Here is a 23,389-nt window from a genome sequence, read left to right on the forward strand (position 1 = left end):
CACTGACGTCTTTCTTTTGTCTGTTCTTAAAAATAAATTAAAGTGTGTTTCTTCAAGCGTGTGTCTTTGTGACTAACAGCATTTCTTGTCATGTGCCACTTCGAGATGTCGCCTGCCTGTTGCGGGTAGATGGTAAAATTACCCACGCATGAAATACCTGCATTTGGACGAGGAGCTTGCGAACTGGATTCAGCCTCGTCACATTTTGCGGGTGATGGGTTCTGGTTTTATACCCTGGCCACTGTTTAATATATTTGGCGACTTCCCAGATCCATGGTTTTGCCATTTCCCAATATTGTTGATCATCGTCTGTTCGCGATTGGCATCGGGATCTTTGTAAGGCATTTTCGATATCCGATTACATCGTCCTAACGCTTAGCCCTATTTCCGACCACACAATACCAAAAATTTTTTTAATTTTGTCTTAACTTGAAAGATGCTAACATTAGTAAGTAACAGAGGAGAGTGACAATAACATGCAAAGCATGCACATTTTAGTATGTCAATGATATGACGGACTACTAGTTGCAGATTGTGGTTCTGTTCATACAGCACACATCAGAACACAACTGAAATTTTCTCTCAAAATAAACATAGTTTTACAAACGAATGGTGTATGAACAGTATTTAGCATGCCAAACCAGACTGACAAAATATAGGAGCCATTCAGACTGAAAGCGTTTTTGCTCTAAAAAAAGCTATAATACAAAAAAAAAGGAAGCGTGTTGAGATGCACTTTTAAAAGTCGGCGTTCCTATAAACCTGACACGGCGTCTAAAATGCAGTGATCCTGCGCGCGGCACAGCAGTCAAAGACATCTGTCTAGTGCTTATATACATAGAAAAACAATTGAAAAAAGCAGACAGACAGAAAAGCGCATTTTGTGTAGCATCTCCTTATAGACCTACAGTAAATAAACAACAATCTGGATATCCAGCAAATGAAGTGATGAAACCTGCAGAAACAGTTGGGCTGGTGTTAGTTTCTCGTTTTGCTCTCTGCAGTCCTGTCTACACTCACCTCAATGTTAAGGGCAGGAAGAGACAGCTGCTGTCGCTAACATAGCAAACAAGAAAGAAGCAGATGAAGAAGAAAGATCAAACAAGACAAACAAACAAGGCCAAGAGGGAGCTCTTCTCTGAACTCTGCATCGAGCAGAGCGCATGAAAAATGGCCAGCAGCAACAGCGAAGAGGTTCAATCTAAGAGCAAGTTTTGTTGATTATACTTCGCCAACTCCTGATGTTCTGTCTGATCTGTCTGCTCCTTTCATTTCGGAGTCAAATAAATCACTAAGACATGGGCAATCAAATATGTGAGAGGAAGTACTTCACAACATCTGGAGAAGAGAACCCTAAATAAAGTATTTAATGAGCCTAAAAAGAGCAGATTATATGTTAGATCTATCTCTTTTTTGACTTCACCTTTCATTTAGCAGGAAGTTTCATTAAGGTATGCAAATTTCTTTCTCAAAAGAGAGCCAACCTGGCCAACATAACATAAAAGGTTGCACATACAGTACAACCAAAGCTGACTCTTAAATAGATTGCTCTCGAGAGATTCAGAACATGTGGAAATTGGAAACACACAAGGATACTTCTTAGATCTTTCAAATCTGAGCATAATGTCACTTACTTTCTTTCTCAAAAGTCAGATGGGTTTCGTGACCCCAAGCACCCTGGCAACTACATCATGTCCATTGTGACAGGACATTGTGAGGAGGGACAAATATATGCATGACCTCTGCCCTATTCATCTTTGGACAAAAATCTAAAAATGCCCTTTGCTCTAATGACAACATCATCACCATCATCCTAAAAAGCTCCATATGAATATTGTACACTACCTAGTGAGACCAGAAAACTCGATTTCAGAATCACAAGAAAATCACATCTATGAGGTGGAGGAGGAAATTACATTTTCAGCCTACAGCACTTATCCAATATCAGTTCATTCAATAAACAAGACACACGGCACCAAAACAATACACTTGCATATAAATGTACTGTTTTTAGATATTTTTTAATCATACATCTTAATCATATGTCTTTATTGAATAATAAAGATTTATATTTGGGTGGATTTTAGGGAACCTTTCAAGAACATGCCCAGGTGATATTCACCCCAAAATTAAAAGATGGAAGAAATTATATTTTGTTAAAGAAAACAGACTGTTTTTAAGACTATTAAGATTGTTTGCATTGTGATTTTAACTTCATAACATTTAAGCACACACATCCCTTCTCATTACCGTAAAAAAGCAGAAAAAAAATAAATAAATCACTCTCATTACCATAATGCTTTTACTGTAATGTAATTACTTAAATTGAAAAGTATTTCTACATTAAGGTAGTATTTATTGTACTACCTTTAATTTACCCTAGGGTAATTTAAAAAATGTGTATAACAGTGTTTTTTTCTGTAACACTGTAAAAAATGAACAAAAAAATTCAATAGGGAAAATGCAAAAAAAAAACAAATACTAATGTTTTAATGTTCTATAAAAAATTATATATGTGTGTGTATGTGTGTGTGTGTGTGTGTGTTTGTTTTAGGTTACAAACTGGTAATTACAAGGGAATTATGCTATAAATGTGCTTTATGAAGACATTTTTAGTGTCCCCATAATTAAAATCACTTAAAAAAAAAAAAAAATAATAAAAAAAATACTAAACTATGTTTTTTTGAAAATGTAAAAATGCAGAAAGTGTTTTGTGAGGGTTAGGTTTAGGGGTAGGGTTAGGGGATAGAATCTATAGTTCGTACAGTATAAAAATCATTATGTCTATGGAGAGTCCTCATAATGAGAGCTGCACCAACATGTGTGTGTGTGTGTGAGACCTGGGCATGTTTTCAAAAAATTCACCTATAAAAGTGTTGGGCCTCATGTATTCAGATAGAAGACTAATACAGTCGTAAAACCTAACTCAGGCCCACATACCAAGTCATAAATTTTACTGATAAAAATCGCACCAAAATCAAACAAAGGGAGTCCAAAACAGACTACAAATCCCATGAAGCCTTGCTCTCTAAAGGATTGAACTCTCAACTCCTATTGGATGAGGCACACGACAGAACGCACCTCAACCATGACATCATCAGAAGTAGAAATACCTCTGAAATGCTTCTGGGATTTGCTTCCAGCAATTTCTTTCGCCGTGCATAGACGCAGCTCATCGCTGCTCTCAGGTGTAGCCTCGTGGCACAAGGAAGTAACGTCCAACTTGAAACTGTGGCCATACAATCTCCAATCGCTGGACGAGTTGAGATTACTCTCAACTAACACTAACGGATCCGAAGGAGACCGCTGAGCAATCCACATCTTCATCCGTTTGCCTGCAGAAGTGAAGAGATAAAAGATTTCTCTTCCATCTTCAATCAAGTCGATGTCGCTGATTTCTCCGCCAGCCCGCCAAGAATCAGCAGCCGTACCACCCGCCAACAGAGCGAGGAAACGGCCTCCCGTCATCACCCGAGCCTTGAGGAACCGAGTCGGAGTTAAAGGACGGATGAACACACATTCTACATCCTCATATGTTTCAAGTAAGATGTTTACGTCTGGGCAGAGATAGAATATTATAGTGTGTTATTCTTGTGTATCAAGGTTATTGCTTGTACAGTTTACGGACCGCCATGTCTGCTCATTATTAATACTCAGGGTATTAATTATCACGAATGAGATTTGCTGTATTGTAGTCCAACCACATTGGACTGTTGTGCATTTCCGCCATCGCGGGTGAGACCGGCAAACTGAGTTTATCCATTAAAGAATCAAAGACCGCGGGACAGTTTACGAGCCGTCCACCGTGTCCACAGCTGCTTTCTCTCCCACGATCGAGGAAACCGGCTTTGGGGCCGTCACTTAATTCTCTCTCTCTCTCGTACTAACCACACACACACACACGACCCCTCACAAACATTCTCGCACACATTTTTGGCTAGAAGATAGCTTTGTGATAAAGCTCAGCTTTGTCCCCAAGCTATCGTACAAGCGGATACACGCGGTAACTGGTAGACGCCATTGACTGGTTTCTCTCCGCCCACATTTGCGGCCATATTCTCTGGCCGGAAGTCTCGCGTGAGTCACATCCGCCATTTTGTGCCCGTCCCTCCTTACACACACACACTCACACACTCTCACACTCTCACACACACACACACACACACTCTCTCTCACACACACACACACACTCTCTCACACACACACACACACTCATGTGTTATACTGTTTAGTTTGTAGTTGTAAGTCGGAAGTTTATTGACTGAATTGTATTAATTATTAATTGATATTACTGCATAAATAAACTTTGTTATATTACAAAGAGAAGTGTTTTGGTTTGTTTTGAATACACCTGTGTCATGCTGATGGGATGTCAGTGGTCGGATTCAAACCTTCATTCATTGTTTTTTTTCCTGAAAATCGTTATTCTTCGGATGTCGATTTTCCTAAGAAAACAAATATTGAGACTATTATACTATCTGGTTATTAGCCCCTGATTCCAGGGTGGTGCCCCGTCAATGTTAATCCTTATTAATATTCTATTGATTTTTGATAACTGATAATTATCTTTGATAATTGTTGAATTTGAATGATCAATAAGCTAGTGTTAATTTTAATTAATGTTTCATCAATGTTAATGATTAGTGATTATCTTTGATAATTGTTGATTTAAAAGGATTAAAAAAAGCTAACACTGATTCTCATCAATGTTCTATTGATTTTAATAATTAATCATTATCTTTGATAATGATTAATTATTGCTAATAACCAAACCCGCTCCTAAACATAGCGCACTACATTTACTGGAGCCCCATATGAGGTTTTAATGAGTTAGATTCAATTAATTAATTTAAATATTAATTAATAACTAAAGAAATAATTACCAATTATTTCTGATAACACTGATCTAAACAACCAGTAAAGCCCTACAAAAGTATAAATATATGTATTATTTTTAGACATTTCATCCTTCCTTTATATCAAATACCAAAGGTTACGTGTATTATAACAGAGCATGTTAAAACTGCAATTTTACATAAATTAAGACAGCTAACTAGTGCAACTGCACTGTAAGAACATGGCTGTTGAAAAGACTGGAGACTATACAGTAGACCTCCCCATCTGCATTTAGTCTGGGCTGAATAGGAGATCAATCTTATCAGATGCTTGACAGGCAATCTGGTACTCAAAAAAACAAAGTCTTTACCCACCAGCTGTAGAGTTAAAGTAGGAAGAATGGCAAAAACAAAATACCTATGTACTGGGAGATGATGGGAGCATTCACTTTCATGAAATGCTTTTTCAATGAGAAGCAATTTCTGTTTCCGTCCGAATAGCCTGGAACATGATAAGCTTATTCTGAAACATAAAACAAACAACAACAAAAAAAACATTTGTTTTAGGTAAAGGAACCCACAATTTGGTTGTTCGCCTCGTGATGTTTGATGACAACCATGAAAAAAATTGCCGTCTTTGAAGCTAGTCCGTGGAGGCACTTCAAACCTGCCTTTGAGAATGGCATGATGGGCAGTCGAAACAGTATTTGTTGTCACTCTTCCTAACTGCTTCAATAGAATTAAACAGAGGAAAGTGCTTTTGGAGACCAGACAGACGAAGTGAACCACCTTGTTCCGGTGCCAAATGTGAAACTGCACATGGATGCTTTTGTGGTAACAAAGCAAGAAAGCTATTTCGAATGCACTTTTATCACATCTGGAGAGTACGGTGTTGCAAAAAAGGTCAGAATCCATCCTGGTCACTCAATGAAATCCACAACGGTGGGAAAAATTATTTAGTGTAAGCCTTGAATGTGCTTTATAACAGAACAATGTCTGTCCGGGTGGACTCCGTGATTATCAGGGTCATCAGAGTGAAGGCACACTGGTGCAACTGCGGCGCCGCTATGGAAAGGTCACGTCGGCCACTGTGTTTCAGGCTCTTGGCCTCGAGTTCCCTGCTGACTGCTGCTTCAAGGGCTTTGTAAGGATGTTCATAGGCCATGTGGCACGTCTGGGCCAAAATGAAGCCTTCAGAATGGGTTTGATATGTCAAATGATAGTGCAAAGTGTGGACAATAGAGATGAAATGATTGAAAGGGGAAGCAGAGAAGCAAAGAGAAGGAGAAGTACAGATTGAAAGATAAATGGAGAATTATGGCTACAAAGCGTGCTGAGCCGAGCATGTAGTAAACCTTTATCTTTTTGTGTTACATGCATTGTGTATTATAACATTTGGTTCTAAAATCCTTCTAATGTAAAGGCAGCAATTTTCGCAAACAAAGCTCTAACAACACACAAACTTCTGAGAAGTAAAGGTTTCAATTGAAAGTCAAAATGAAACTGCATTTACAACCAGTTTTATTTCATAATGTGACATATTTAGGAATGAAACAGGATATTCAACAAGAAAAAATTTAGGGCCGGGCTTTTTCTTGCCATTTTATCCATCGGTATTTGATTGGATTGTAAAAAGTGGGTGTTACATAACTGAGTGAGTAAATTATGACAGAAGTTTCTTTTTTGGGTGAACTGTATCTTAAGAAAGTAAAAATGGTTCATTATAATTTTTTGTTGACCTTACCCCACATTCTCTAAAAGACTGAAGAACAGTGAAACTTCCACGCCTCAGATTACACGACAGTAAGGAAGAATTGGAAAAAACACACAGAAAAACAAACCTTTATGCTTTCATGCATCCTTGATCATCAGGGGTAAGTAGACTAAATGTTTTTGTAATGCCTTTAGACAAGCAGCCAGTAAAGCACCACAGCTTCTTAAACCCATTTAAGTGTTTCTTCAGCCTGGCCTCACAAGTTCAGCTAATCAACAACACAGCCACTTAAGGATATCTTAGTTAGTTTCCCATGAGATGAAAGATTACAATGAATTTTTATGTACTTTTCCAACAGCTTTGATAAGGGTGCAGTGTCTTGAATGAACAATTGCTGTAAACCTCATGTATATATGGTACATCTCTCGGGCCGAATGTATTAACACATGTAATTGTATCCCTGCAGCACTGTACCCTTTTGATGTAAGGTTTCAGAGACTGAATGCTTTCAGAAACTGCAAAGAGACTATCTTTGCCATATATTTCAATACAGTGAAAAACAGTTTTTCACTCAACCCCCACCCGTTTCCATAGATGTGCAATAAAAATTAAGTAAAGAAAAAGCCCCTCCATCAATTTCCGTCAAGGTCTTTGTCTGTGCAAAAATGTGTGGCCGTGTGAAGCTTTTTGAGCCATTACTGCAAACAAGATAATCCTTACCATCTATTATATTGTGTTATAAATGTGCTGCTGGAACAATACGTTCGTTCTGAACTCAAAGCACTTTAGCACGGCACTTTCGAAAAACTTTTCAAATCTGTGCCGGCAACAAACTCGCCATTATACTTGATGTTGTTTGCCGATGCGAGCGCTATTATTTCGACACAAAAGAAAGAGAGAAAGGGAAGAGTGTGGCCTCCAAAAAAGAAAGATAATGGTGTTGGCTTTGATTGGTTTCTTCTAGCACAGGCAGACTGAGGATCAATTCACTTTTTGAAAAGAGGGGAAGGCTGTTTACAACGGAGGGACCTGCAGCAAATATGAAAATGAAATCAATAATCCCACTGTGTGGAATGGATGGATGCAGGCAAGAGGCGTCTAGTCTTACAACAGAAAGAACAAGAGAGGGGCGAAAGTGAAAAGGCAGAGATTGGGAAAGATTTGAAGGTAGCAGCTTGAAATAATGGCATATGATGAGTTTGGGCCTGGTGTTCAAGGAAAGAAGGCTGTTTTGAGCAATCACTGAGAGACTTTTATGTTCTTGTCAAAGGTTCTTGTTTTTACATTTAGAGTTAAAGTTCTGAGATTTTGAGAGTTTTGACTGCAAAATATTTTTTTTTCTTAAGTATTTTATCTAAACATCCTTAAAGCAAGATACATTTATTTAACAAACAACATTGTGTAAGATATTAAGACTTGAGTATATACACTCATGAGCACTTTAGTAGGTGTACAGGAACACCTGTACACCTACTTATTCATGCGATTATCTAATCAGCCAATTGTGTGGCAGCAGTGCAATGCATAAGATCATGCAGATACAGGTCAGGAGCTTCAGTTAATGTTCACGTCAACCATCAAAATGGGGAAAAAATGTGATCTCAGTGTTTTCGACTGTGGCATGATTGTTGGTGCAAGATAGGCTGGTTTGAGTATTTCTGCAACTGCTGATCTCCTGGGATTTTCACGCACAACAGTCTCTAGAGTTTACTCAGAATTGTGTCAAAAATAAAAAACATCCAGTGAGCGGCAGTTCTGAGGACGGAAACGCCTTGTTGATGAGAGAGGTCAGCGATGAATGGCCAGACTGGTTCGAGCTGACAAAAGGCTACGGTAACTCAGATAACTGCTCTGTACAATTGTAGTGAGCAGAATAGCATCTCAGAATGTACAACATGTCGAACCTTGAGGTGAATGGGCTACAACAACAGAAGACCACGTTGGGCACTTTATTTGGACCATAGTGTTTCTAATAAAGTGTTCAGTGAGTGTATCTTGAATTAAGTTTCTTGTTTTAACTTGTTTAAAGCCTAAACCTCAAAGTTTTGTTTAAACAAGAAAAAAAAATTGGTAATAAAAAGAAACTTAACTCAAGATATATTCTATGAAAACGAATATTACCATCTTATGCAATCCTTCAAGTAATCTTGCACTATACAGATTTTTGTCCAATCAAATGCTCTCTAGAGTGAGAATGTCCCAGCCCCTAATACAAACTGCAACCAACTAGCAAATCATGGTTCATGGCCTTGATGTACACTAAAACGTATTGCCTATATAGAAAAAATTAAAGAGCCCTTCAATATTTCCCAATCAAACTTACAGTTTCAACTGGAAATGCATAGAAACATGAAAGGTATATGCACTCTACTTTAAGTCCTATTCAAATGCACATGCAAAGAAATAAGGATTACAGTATAAAATAATTCAACAGAAAAATGTAATTTCAGTTTCTTTTTCTTTCTCTTTTTTTTTTTTGGCACACAGTTGTTCCATAACATGTATAAAAGGAAGTCAAAACTCCCAGTCATAGCTTGAGACAGTCACGTCTGAGTTAATAGGCCTTTGGCTTGAGGGATTTGTATAAGACTGAGAGGAGTTCTTCACACCACCGTCGTGCTTCACTAAGCCGCAGCAGAGTTGTGGCCTGTGATTAAAAGGTTCCTCTGCATGGATTCTCATGATATGTAACAAGAGTTTTGGAGGAACAGGGCCCAGAGGCATGTTGCTTCAGTGTAGACCTGATACACACTGCAGCTGAAACAGTGGCATAGTGCACCTCCATGAACAGACTTTGAAGTCAACATGAAAACAAAATTGACCCTATTTGTTTTCTTATTAAAATCTCTCTATCCTCATTGTGCATGATTCATCAGTGCATGCTATTCAAAAGAAATAAAAAAATATGTCTCCATAATCTTTCTTCAGCTTTCATTTTTACTGATGTAATCAAGGCCATGCGAGTGGGGACAACATTACATTAACAAAAAATATCATAAGGCAGATATTTATATCATAACATTACTAATAACGATGTCGGTTATTAACGATTTTACCCTAGATATACGTAGATGCATAGTTAATTCAGTAATTTAATAACTGCTGTCATAATTCGTTTGATAGAGATAGCAACAGTGACTAAGAGGGTTAAGCAGTAGGTAAGCTCTTGCTCCATTTGTCTCATTTGCAGGAATTTTTTGCCACCTCTATCTCAATCACAGTTTTGCACAGCCACGATGGTAACGATACTCGAAAATGTAAATAAACTTAATTAGGGAAAATACATCACATAACATAAGTTAAATGCATTGTGAAAGCCATTTCATGATTTCTTAGGGTAGATAGACAAACTCATTAAGCCCTTACACTCCAAAAAGTACACAATACTGAACTTCAAAAGGCACAATCAAAATATGAGTCAGGCTTTTCATGTTTTCAGCGATGTATCAATCAATCAACAAAACAAAAGTACACAAATTAGAATTTTACCAGTGAAAACTTTCAGAATGTAAATTGCATTCTGCAGTTATAAGATTAGGCCAGTACAGTGTATTGGCTAATCTTCACTCTGAATCATTCTGTGTAGTTATAACTAGGACTACATCTGTGGTGTTTATCTGAGGTCAGGGACATTGGACAGTTCAATGGATTTCTACAGACAATGATACAGCTCCGCTGTTCTAAAAAACACTATTCTCATCTAAGGAGCTGTTATTTATACTGGCTTCCCTGACCTTCTCTTCCCTCTTTAGTTCTAAACTTTTCCTTCATTTTCATTCTAGTTTTGGCTTCACCTCATCTGAAGAGCTGCTAAAACAATGATTTAAACAGGCGGACACGATACGCAAGTTTTCAGTGACAAGTAATTTGTCTGTACACACTGAAAGCGAAAGTACTGTAACACTGTGCAATCAGAACATGATGCTTAAAGGAATAAATCTGTCATAATTTACTCACCCTCATTTCGTTCCAAACCCGGTTAACTATAAATATAGGGAACAAGTCATTTGGACCACATTTTATGAAACTTTCAAAGTGCTTTTGTATTTTAGAGCTTGACAGCCCAATGGAAAATAAAAGAGCTGCCCAGGATATTCTTCGTCTTTTGTGTTCCACACAAGAAAAAGTGTCATACATGTTTGGGATGACATGGGGGTAAGTAAATAATGACAGAATTTTCATTTTTGGATGGACTAAATGTATCCCTTTAAAAAAAACAATAGATAGAGCATATTTTGGACTAAATAAGATTTCACTGGGTGGTGCTACCCAGACTGTAAGCACATAAAGTGTTGAGTCATTGCCAGTTATTGCATTTGTGTCTTGCTCTACATCCAAATAAATAACAAGCTGTCATGCAATATTCCAGCAGCACTTGATCTGAGAACACAACCTAATACACACACACACACACACACACACACAGAGTTCAGAGTCGGCACAGTGGGGGTCATGGGAAGGCCTTGGAGCACCTGACAGCCTGTTTCTTTGAGTCATTCTAATGAAAAGAGTTTCCAATTCGATTCACTGGAGAAATTTAGACCTGGACAGTAGGCAACTCTGATCTGACTGAAGTGTGCTGTGATGGACAGTCCAGACAGGATGGGATGGAGTGCAGAGGCTGAAATTGTATCTCTGTGTGTGTGTGTGTGTGTGTGTGTGTGTGTGTGTTTGTTTCTGGCATAGCTATACCTTTGGGGACAAATGTGCTTAAAAATGTTCAATGAAGTGAGCTAAATCTGACAAAGTCTACTTTTTGTGGATATTTTCAAAGGGAAAAGTGATTCATAAATAAAATAGATTAAAGCAAAAGCTACAAGAGGCATTGATTTTAACACTGTTACGGAGTGTTGTTAGGCACGGCTCAAAGCATTATTGAGTATTAATGCTTTTATAAAATGGTGGCAACAGCAATATTAAAGCTAAAAATCTGAATTTTTTTTAATTTTTTTTAAGTGGTACATTTCTGTGCAAAACTTACTACCCAGATCCTAGGGTGTTGTAGGTGGTTTCCAGGATGTTGCTATGTCGTTGCTAGGGTGTTCTGAGTGGTTGTTAGGTGGTTACTGGCCCAAGTCACCGTTGTGTGTTGAAATCCTTTATTCTAAAGCCCAAAAGTATACTTCGGTTTTGACGCAAACGCTAAAGCCCCGTTCACACCGCCAGCAACTTTGTGACTTGGTGTCGCCAGACTCTGCGATCTGTGTCGCTAGAGAGCGTTCCTACTGTTTGTCGCTGTAACATTATTGGAGAACTGCACATCTGGCCACAGCTTTTGAAAATTTGATCAAGGATGAGACCTAATCTGTAAAATTAAGATATCATTACAATTTGACAAGCAACCAGTTCTCTTGTCTCAAAAAAAAAAAAAAATGTACATTCTGCAGTATAGGGTGTTTTATAAAACATGCAGCAGTGTTCAGTGCATTAAATCATTAATAAGATGATAATTCTATTAATATAAATCATTCACAAGAAGATCAATCTATCATGAATGAATGAATCACACTCACTCGGAATGCAGACTGTTTCTAACACGCTTTTCCACACATCGTTATTTTTTTATATCCATACATGTGGTTACAGACAAATGATATAGAACAGTAAATCCCTCATGATGCTGAAACTTCTCCGCCTTGCCTGTACTCGTCTTCAGTCTGCCAGGAGACAAATGACATTAGCTCAGCTGTCTTCACTCTCATTGGTAGTCGCTCGCGAATGTCGCTAGTCATTTGCATAAAGTTGAAATTTTCTCAACTTTGTCTTGTCGCTCTCCACGCCGATCTTTGTCTCCAACAGCCGTGGCAGCTCGTGCCGTCAGAAGTCGCTATGCTCTCATTGAAAATTAATGGGATCACGTCGCTATCTCGCACGATGTTGCTAACGGTGTGAATGGGGCTTTTGTGTCTGCGTACAGTGAAATGCTCAGCTTGTTAAAGTATATTTCATTTGACTGTGCATGCATACACAAGCAGTATCCATTAGTCTATCCATAGTCTATCCACAGGCCATTTACAGTTGGCACATTAATATAGAATTCAATTGATGCGTGATCATGGTGTACATACTGTATTTTGAGTTGCTTTGAACACGACTCATCCAATCAGAGTCGGAACTTTTCATTAAACGTTTTGTTAAATCAAAAAATGCTAAAAGTTGTACTAGGGTTAGAATTTGCGTTATGGTTGCAAATTATAATGAGATGTATTTTAAAACAACAGAGGTGCTTTTTATGATATGTTCCTAAAATATCTAAAAACCCTTAAAACAAGAGAGAGTTACATGAAAAGAAAATTTGTCTAAGATGTCTTGTTTTCATAGAATATATCTATTATAAAAAGTCTATTTTGTCTCACCACACTGACAGAATTTTTTGGCCACTACACTACTGAATCTTCAGCACCATGGCAAAAGAATGATACCCAAGTTGTGAGCTTGCAGTCTGAATTGAATGTGATAAGATAAAAAGAGTGCATGCCAAAAAAAAGCAAAAACAACACACCTTCCAATTGCATTGTGTAGGGCTGAACGATCCATCGAAATAAAATCGAAATCAAGATATGACCTTATTTAAATATTAAACCATAAAGGGCTGTGATTTAATCAAACGGTGTGCACACGCTGCTTGTGCTCAGCTCTGTTCTGCGCACACGTAAGGCGGTTCTGTGCTCGATCCACAAATGTCATCTCGTGCACAGAATAACAGATGTGTTGCATTCGATTTGGTTTATATTTACAGCGCTCCCAATTCACTTCAATTGACCACTATGTCATTAAGTTAAACAAATCTAAAGCAACTCTATAACACCAGGTTTTTGTGGAAACAAGAGAAGATGAGTGCCTTTCACCATATTTGGAATGCGGCACTCATTCAAAGACTATCGTTCAAATGACTTCACAAAGAAAGTTCCTGCAGTTTTCCGCCAAAAAAATAATGTTTTTTGAGTTTAACCAGAGCCCATAGCAATGCTGTGTACAAGTTATAAAACTATTAGAGAAATATTTGTATAATAATAATAATAATAATAGTATGAATATAGTTATTATTAGTTATTATAATACAATTGTAATATATTTCTGTACTTTCTTAATTAATAACAATTATTATATTTAAATGATATAATACTGAAGTTGACTGGGTTCCAAAAAATAAGAAAGAAAGTGCACAATCCGATAAATCCTTGTTTAAATGAACTCAGTGAATCAGTGTTGTTCAGTGTTCATATGACAATGCGTAACAAGCTATAGATAAACTTTTGCAATACATTTTTTGTTTTTAAATACATTTATAACATTAAAATGTTACTTATATATAGTATAAATATAATACATAATGAACCATATTAATAATATAATATAGTTACCAATTTTCTATTAGAATTATACACTGAAAATAAAAAGGGTTTAACTTAATTCAATTGTGGACATTGGTTCCACACAATGAAAACGAGTTTCTTTGATATGAAATTAAATGTAGGCTCTTCTCAAATACACTGTGTATACAGTGTTGTGAAAACCTAAATGAATCGCGTAAACCTAACTTAAATTTGATCTGTTCAAATAACTATTGAACCTTGTTGTTGCTGGTTAACAACAAACACATTATCGCATATATATACACAAGTTAGTTCCGGTCCTCGAATCTGATTGAATGAGAGACGTTCTGTCTGGTCTCACACCATCAGCACTCGGACGCTTCACTGTTTGTATCACTCCACTTGTGTTCGTGGCATTCTACACCAGGGGTGTCAAACCCAGTTCCTGGAGGGCCGCAGCCCTGCAGAGTTTAGTTCCAGCCCTGCTCTAAAATGCCTCCTTATAATCTTCAAGCACTCCTGAAGACCTTGATTAGCTGCTTCAGTTGTGTTTTAAGGTTGGAGCTAAACTCTGCTAGACTGTGGCCCTCCAGGAACCAAATTTGACACCCCTGTTCTACACTAAAGTGTAAGAGCAGTGCAGATGTGTTAAGAGCTATCTGTCTCTTTACATTTAATTTTGTGACTACATATTTTAGTCAGCAGGTGGAGGCAAAAGACCATTTTTGTGTGTAATATGAGCCAGTTGGTGACTTGAAGTGAGTCAGCGTCACTCAGTGTTTACATTCAACAGCACTCCATGATCGCTCTTATTTCTACTGCACTATTAAAGCTAGGAAATAGCTTTAAACGGCTTTAAACTAACAACTTCAGCATTAAGGCTCATTACAGCTGAGAGACACAACAGACTGATTGATTACACAAACTCAAAATGCTTACCACTTACCGGAGTTTCCACATTGGAGAGAAAATACTGTTCAAAATGGCGGCAGAGATTGCGGTTTCTATAGTGAATGACTCTTGCATACCAGCTACCGTGAAATAGGGAGGAATACCCCCACTTGGACGGCTATTTTTCCACTGAGAAAATAGGATGAATTTCACCAAAATGACATTATCTTCAGAAAGCTGACTAACAGACTACAGCATCATCAACAGGTGATCGCACACACACACATCCATCCTTGTTTCTCCAGTAACATGTTAAACTGCCCATTCTAAAATGATGTTTTTTAAAGGCTTGGATACATCATTTGTTTTGAACCAGAAACGGCAGATTCTGATCCGTGCCGTAAGTAGTTCTTTATGACCGTACTCCTAATTTTTTTTTACATTTACTTGTTCATTGAACTGTTGTATATAAGCAATATCACACTCGCAATCATGCTATATGGCCCTAAATCAGCAATGCTGTGATTGCCTGCTGCCGAATCACAGCAGTGCTGATGTAGGGCCATATCGCACTCTTGCTCGTGTGATATTGCTTAACTATATTTGTACTGTCTGAGAAGTTGTGTGTTGCTGAGAGTTTACAGATCCCCAATCAGTCATTATACTGATGATACCTTGGTATCTGTTTAATGAGAAAAGCAATAGACACTGATTTTTCACCGGTAATAACAAACCTTGACCTAACCATTATCTTTACTCTTCTCCACTATGGTAACCACCAAAAAAACCAAAAATGTAATATGACAGAAACTCTTCTAAATTCCAAACATAACAGGACATTAAACCCTAACAAGTCTCCTATTTGTTTCATTTTGCGTAGAAATACATTAAAATAACACTTAATTTTAAAATGTACTTTCCCAATCCAGTCCCATGTAAAGCATGCTGGGAACTGGAAATCCACTGCCCGTTTCAGCAGTATATTGATGCAACAAATTTTATTCACATAGAATATGGACACAATTGGATTAAGTGAACATAGGTAGATTTTAAACAATGAAATTAAGTTGAGACGAAATGCTAAAGAATTGTGTTGCATTAGCTCATTTTAAAAAAGTCACTATGAGTGAACACCATCCGTTACAATATTGAAATAGACTGAATATTTTAAAGGACTATTGAACCGCGATTTTAGGATGATTTAAGCACTATTGAATAGACTTGAGCACCTTAAACACACTCACACGGCCCAGTAATATGCATATTTACTGCCTTCTCATGTCATTAAAAGAAACTGTGTTCACTGGAGCGCTACTTCATTTCTATTGTGTGGACAGTTGCTCTGAAAGCTCTGCCACAAGAGCATGCACTGGCCTGAACTGTCACACACATATCAACACACACATATGGGGCATTAGCCCTTGAGCCTGCAGCGATGCTGATCTCAGGACTGGAGCTTTGGGGGCAAATTCAGTGCTGGGAGAAAAAGGCATTAAAAGTTTTGGGCCTCAAAAAGTTCAGCCTTGACACAACAGCCCCTGCTGCCTCACAACATCAATCCAGCACCAGACACTGAGCGCTAACTAGCCTATTCCCTCTCGCTCACTTTTTTTTTTTCGCCCTCTTTATGTCCTCTATATATCTTCCTCTCCTTTCAGAAATAGCCCATAAACACTCACTTTTCTCAACAGTTGCTCCACTTTTGCACTTGGTATTTCAGCATAAAATCCTGCATCTAATTTACAAACCACCCGCAATCCAGTCTTATACTTTAAAGCAAACACACCTTCTTTCTATGCAAATTATGGTTAAAGTAAGGCATTTAGTAAGGAAGTGAATGGGGCCAGTCCATAAGCAAATTAAAATACACACCGTTTCAAAAGAATAGCCACAAGACGTAAACATTATACATGTTAACGTGATTTTAGTGTGATAAAATCAGAAATTTACCAGTGTTACACCGTTTACTAGGTTTAACAGCTTTACTTTGTCATGACAACACAGGAGGCAATTTTAATTTTAAAAAATTAAAAAAAGTTTAAAAAATGCTGTCGATTGAACTTTACCTGTATTGAATTTGGAACATTCCTTTAAACATGCATGGCACATTACTAGACCATCGCAGATGGCGCATGGTGAAACTGGATTAGGACTAGTTAGTGAATATGATTCAAGCACCTTGCAAAAATACCTGGTGCAACAATTTGGTAAATTCACCCCTCTCTCTCTCTCTCTCTCTCTCATCTCTTTCTTTTTCTCTTTTCCTCTTCTCTCTCAATGTCCACTGTGCAAAATGCAAGAAAGCTCAAAAGCTCAATCACCATCTAAGACGGAGCATCAGGCCCAGGCCGTAAATGGGTGGAGAATCCCGGCGCAGTGTGGAGGAATCAGCCAATCTCAGAGTCATTATTCCAGACAATGCCCAGAGAAGCGTGGGCGCCCTCCCCTCAGACAGCGAGCGCAGGGTTTGCTCCCGGCACAAATGGACCGCCCCGCTCTCGCTCTTCTTCTGTCTTCCTTCATTCCAGGGCGTGCAGTCTTCCTAGTGTGTCAAGCGCAAGTGAAGTGTGTCAAGCGCAAGAGAGAGTTTCTCTAATAAGGGCTTCTATAGCCTCTAACTGCTGTTGGGGAACTGCTATGATGAGAAGACCTTGCATTTGATCTGTGTTTAAAACAAACAGGCATCTCAAGCACATTCTCCTCATTCTCAGTCTGAAAAGACCATAAATCCCACTTCAGTTCATTTAGCTGTAATGTAAATAAATATGCTTCCTTTAAAGAAAACATAAGTAGTTAAACCATCTTCCTAAATGCCACTGTTTAATGTATGTTTAATGGCTGGATTCTAATTACCGGTAAATGCAGCTTGATTACAACAAGGTTGGTTGCGTTATATTTCACACTCCCAGAAACGTCTGTTATGCTGATAAGAAGCACAAATGTTATGTGAAAAAATATATAAAGGCAACTCATCTTAGCTCTTTTTAAAAAGTTACTTATAAAAAAAGGTAAAGTTCACTTAGAAATTTATATTTTTTTCATCACTTACTCATTCAAGTTGTTTCAAATCCATGTTCTCTTTCCTGTGTGAAACACAAAAGATATTTTGCAGATGTGTTGCTCTTTTCCATACAACAAATGTGGATGGTGATTTACACTGTCAAGCTCCAAAAAGGACAAAAAAGCAACATAATAGTCCCATAAATATAGTCCATAAAACTCGAGCACAATATTGCATATCTTCCGAAGCCATACGATAGCTTTTTGTGAGTAACAGTTATTCACTGAAAATCTTCTCCTCTGCCAAAGGTCTAAAATCTCATTTGCACTTATATGCATTCAAAAATGCGCCTCAAGACGCACTGCGCCAAGTTTGACGTCAATGATGTCAAACATCATTGGTTTCTGTGCTCGAACACAATGCAACACAGATGTTTAAATTGAACAAAAGCACAAATGGCATTTCAAAGCATAGATCACCATCCACTTTAGCTGTATGGAAAAGAGCAGGTTGGATAATCTGTAAAATCTCCCCTTTTCAATTCCACAAAACAAATAAAATCGTACAGGTTTGGAACAACATAAGAGATGGTAAACGATGACAGAAATTTCATTTTTGGGCAAATTATACTTTAAAGTAATCTAGTCTTGGTTGCCTCACATTAAAGCGAGTCTGTGTCAACAGCAGGTAGGAACGATGTGGAGTTTTTCCCTGGGCCCATCGAGCAAACAATAAACCAGAGGCTTTGTGTGTAGTGAGAAAGATCTTCGATTATCCAAACAAATACTATTGATTTGGATTTTGTGTTTACCACCTCCTGCTTTTGTGGCAATGGCCATTCCTGCATGTGGGAAAAGATGAAATGGACAAAGCACAGCATGTGATTGCACATTCACACACACACAAAATTGCTTGATCAAACTGCATATAGAATCCCTTTTATTAACATACATGAGGCAGAATGGCTCAAGTCAAAAGAAGGCTCAAAGCAAAGAAATAAACCCTTAAAGGGATATTTCAACCAAAAATTTAATTCCTAAGGTTATTTACTCACCCTTGTTGTTCTTAGCCTGTATGAGTTTCTTTCTTCCATTGAACACAAAAGGAGTTCATAGAGGAATGTTCAATACAATGAAAGTGAATGGTGAATACAACCGACTATAAGCAAGAATATCAGTAAATAACTACTTTTCAGACTGTTTCTCAGACAAAGCTATAATATGGCTTGGAATATAGTTCTATGGAGTCTTATGAGCTACTTCTATGATGCTGTAATGTTGCTTTTTTCCATTTAAGAGCCCCTGTCCCCATCCACTTTCATCGTATGTAACAGACTAACATGAACGTTTTTCAAAACTTCTCCTTTTGTGTTCCACAAAGGTAAGTCATACAGGTTTGGAACAACAAGAAGGTGAGTACATTATGACAATTTTCATTTTTGGGTGAACCATCCCTTTTTCAAAAACTTTCAAACTCCTATTGAGTGGCTGTGCTAAGCAATATTATTTAAACTAATTCAGTTCAATATAATTCAAATCAACTGCTGACAGAGGCGTTCAACAGTTATAATTCAGTATGGAAAGGAGAAAGACGATGCAGGGAGTGACAACTAAGATGAAAAGAAAATTGTGGTGGGGGGAGGAAGTGAGAGCCCACCGGCAGCCGCAAGATATGCCAAATCCACATCCTGGTACTGAGAGCCGTTGCTATAGCAGTGATTATCACACACTCCCTGAGTTCAGTATGAGCTATAGAGCCAGCATCCCTCCACACACACAGACACACACACAGACACACACACTGCGACTGGGAGTGTGATGGAGTGGAGCCATTATTCTACTGTTGCTTGGCTACAACTGAACATTAAAAGTAAACTCCAGGAGAATTAATACCTTGAAAAGGACACTTTTACTGACAGAGCACTGCAGAGAGAGTACCGGCCCAACACATGAAACACTTCAGGGATCGTACTGTCTGAGGCAACAAGGGAACATTCTCACCTAGCCACTGGATTACATGATCAGTTCAAGTTTATTTAAAGTAGCCATTTTAACACTATTGAAGCATTTTGAAGTCCAAATGAAGTCCACTTATAATGTTAGTCAAGGCTTCTTGCATCTGAAACAGTCATAATTTAACTTTAAATGACAATTAGGCTGGCTTATAGTCATGTCTACCAGACACCAATCAGATTAAAGAGGTAGTTCACCCAAAAATGAACATTCTGTCATCATTTAATCTCATTATGTTGTTTCGAACCCATATGACTTTCTCTCTTCCACAGAACACAAAAGGAGATGTTAGCCAGTATGTTAGTCTCAGTCACCATTCACTTTTATTGCATCTGTTTTCCATTAAATTAAAGTGAATGGTGAATGAGGTACCACTGGCCATTGGTTGCCCAACACTGCCTTTTGTGTTTCATGGAAGAAAGTAAGTCATATGAGTAAATGATGACAGAAATTAAGTTTTTGTGTGAACACTTTAAGGGCTGTTCACACAGGATGCTTCTTGTGTTCAAAAACAGCTGGATGGAACACAACACAGGGGTCTCGAAACCGCATTATTTCTAAGCTGACACAGCATCTTAAAAATGCAATGCTCATGGGGCAAGATGCTGAAAAAACAGTGAGAAACAACAAGAAAAGAACATTTAGATTCACTTACTGGTCAACTTTACTAACCAACTAGTTTGTTGTTGGACAACTAGTCAACCATCCTGACTCATTCCTACGCACATTAGGAAGAGTGCTATGATTTCAAAGACTTTAAAGAGTCTTTACGGTTTCTTACCTTCTTGGCTGCATTGATGCACTGCATGTACTCTTTGGCCAGATCTGAACACTGAAGTGTCTGTTCGCGGTTCTGTCTGTAGCAGTTCAGGATCTGAGCCTGCAAGTTCGTACACACCGGTTCCATGTTACGAGGCCTGCGGAGGACATAAAAGGTCATTGAGAAGGATGCATGAAGACAAAAGTGTTTTTCTAACTTGTGTAAAGGGGACGGGATATTCATACAGGCTCTAACAAAATGCTGCATACAGTGACAGTGAATATTTTACAGTATATGAAGTGCAACCAGAAAACCGACTCAGCGGTAAAATACATTTGCATGACTCATTCATTTCCTTTACACCCCCCCCAACCCTCCCTCAATTTCGCTCTTCCTGTGGATGCTTTAGTAGAATGAATGAATGTGGGGAGACAGGTTAAACTGAATTACCGACAGAGTGGATATTCATTAATAACACCAGTGTCAAGAGTGGCAGTGACTAGAACAACTATGATAAATAACCCGGCGAGCGGGAAGAGAGGTTGTGGGGTGGGGGGGATACAGACCTGGCATACTCTGTGGTATCTGTACAGTAGATCCTGAAGGCGGAAATTAGCGGTCATTCATCCCCACTTCAGACAAATGCCTTCAAGCTAACGATGCACAACTGAATGTCCAATGTTGAACTGATTGTTAAAATGACAGTTATTGACTTAGATAATGTATGTGGCGAGATCTGAGGAAGGACCTTTGCTAAAAATTGTAATCTAAAGCAAAAAAATTAAACTGAAGCTAAAAAATAGGGTATTATAGTGTGATTTATCAAATCAAGCTAACCACTCTGGCCATCAAGATGATGAAAGCTTAGCTAGCTAGGTGCTTTGTCCAGTATCACTAAATAAATGTATGTGTTAAGATTTGCTAAGAAGCGAAATCCATTGCTATGTTCGGAAGGCAATTTAGCTTACCACATAGGCCATGTTCACACTAATACATTTTCGTTTGAAAACGCATTGATTTACACCTTATCCACACCAGAATGGCGTTTTCCTCCACCGAAATGGAATGTTTCAAAAACATTCTTTATTTCCTCATACTTTTGAAAACGATGACGTAATAAAATAAAAAAAATTACATTTTCGAACGAAAATGGATTAGTGTGGATGTGGCCTTACTGAATACTGTAAAGTATACACTGTACTGTATACTGCCTACTATTTTTTTTTATATAGTAAGTGAAACCATAGGTATTCTTTAATGTTAAAGGTGCTGTGGGCCTGGGTAGCTCAGTGGTAAAATACGCTGGCTACCACCCCTGGAGTTCGCTAGTTCTACTTCCACGAGACTGAGCTGTTGAATTAGCCGCACTCCAAAGAAACCAAATGAGATTTGTTGAGGCCAATATCATGCAGAAACAACTGTTAAAAACAACAGCAGCGAAATAGCACCCTCAACTGACAAATGTTAAGAACAACATGGCATAAAAATGGCAGTAAGCCTCAATTTGCTGAAACTACAATACAATGAGAACGCGCAAAATGATTGATAGGTCGCAAACAGAGACTTTAAAAGCACCTTTAAAAGTTTCAAACAGTAAAATGTTGCAGTGCTGTCATGTGACATCGCATGTTTAACTCAACAAGTAGCATCCAGTCATATATAAAATATCCAGAAATAAAAAACTGTTATTTTGCATTATAATCCAATTTTGTGTTCGCAGCTGTAATAACTTCTGGTTAATCCATCATTGCATCGTGGGATACAGTATTCCATGCAGTAAGCTCTGTTGTATATGGAATATTTTGTCAAAAGTAGTAGGTCATCTGGGTATTCAACACATACAGAAAGTTGCAAATAGTGCACATTTGACTTAATACATGCTGCAGCAATAAGAATAGTATGATACTATGCTATTCCAAACATGAAAAATTAAATAACAAAGCTAAAAAATGAGGAGTTTATAAAGCGATTTATCAGAATATCACTGGGCTGATTAAGCAAAGCTAATCTGTGCAACCCCATCCACCTCCAGCAATACCGCAGTGCAACGGCTCCTATGAGAAACTCAGCTGACATCGTGCTTAATTGCAAGGCAATTTAAAGGCTCGGTATGGCTTAGGTTTCACTTGCAAGTCGTGATGACTGATTCAATTCAAACCCATCACATTATGCAGTGTAGAGATACGGCATCCATCGATCCACTTTCAAAAGGGGGTGTAAGTCTTATCGTTGTTTGGAGAAAGCAGACGTGGCTGAAAGGCGAGAGGTAAAGGAAACACACTTACCAGTAAATCAATGGCACATCTATGCATGTTAGAAGGGCACCATGTATCAGATCTTGTTTTTGTTTTGTTTTTCCAAGCCGCTGAAACAGTTTTTTTTTATTCCCCTTTGAAGGCAAGAATGACTACAGTAGTCAAATTCTTTGCTCTGGCAAATAAGAAACTCTCCTTTAATTTAAAATAAACTGCCTTCATCAGGAACGAGAGAGGCTTCTGATAGAGTAGAGGGTTTATTAAAGCAGTCTGAAGCAGAAAATTGGCTTGCTCAAACCCAAGCTGGACTGAATTTAACCAAATTAAAAGGTGAGGTCTTTAATAAAAATATTAGCTGAGCTGCTTACAGCCAGCCGCTTTGAAGAGCAAAAGCTGAGCCTGTTTAAGGGACGCTTATTTGCTCATTTCACATCTGTAAATAAATAATACAGCGCTTAAAGATTAAATGTTAATTAGTAGAATTTCTTCTATTACTTGTAATTTTCTTAACTGAAGCAGAGTGCTCCAGAACAAAACGAAACTTCAGAAATCTTTCAAAAGGCGGAAATGTGCAAAGCACAATTCAAAAATATGGAAATGAAAAG

General features: G+C 38.0%; 1 protein-coding gene across 3 annotated transcripts in view; it reads right to left on the minus strand.

Annotated features, from left to right (window-relative positions):
- LOC127419918 (MICOS complex subunit mic25a-like) overlaps positions 1-23,389 on the minus strand; it is a 90,887-nt gene that overhangs the window by 13,390 nt on the left and 54,108 nt on the right. The window contains exons 7-9 of one of the 3 annotated variants that reach the window (XR_007893747.1): positions 20,551-20,686; positions 17,806-18,598; positions 17,078-17,679 (exon numbers count right to left, since the gene is read on the minus strand). Coding sequence is in view for 2 of the 3 variants with exons in the window: in XM_051661738.1 (XP_051517698.1) it covers positions 5,302-5,358; positions 20,551-20,686 (193 nt within the window). In the remaining variant the exon portion in view is untranslated. Of the gene's footprint in view, positions 1-5,253; positions 5,359-17,077; positions 17,680-17,805; positions 18,599-20,550; positions 20,687-23,389 lie in introns of all 3 variants that reach the window. The other 2 variants (XM_051661738.1, XM_051661739.1) reach the window with 2 other exon arrangements.

The sequence above is a fragment of the Myxocyprinus asiaticus genome, chromosome 29 (assembly GCF_019703515.2).
Source record: "Myxocyprinus asiaticus isolate MX2 ecotype Aquarium Trade chromosome 29, UBuf_Myxa_2, whole genome shotgun sequence".
NCBI classification, from domain to species: domain Eukaryota; kingdom Metazoa; phylum Chordata; class Actinopteri; order Cypriniformes; family Catostomidae; genus Myxocyprinus; species Myxocyprinus asiaticus.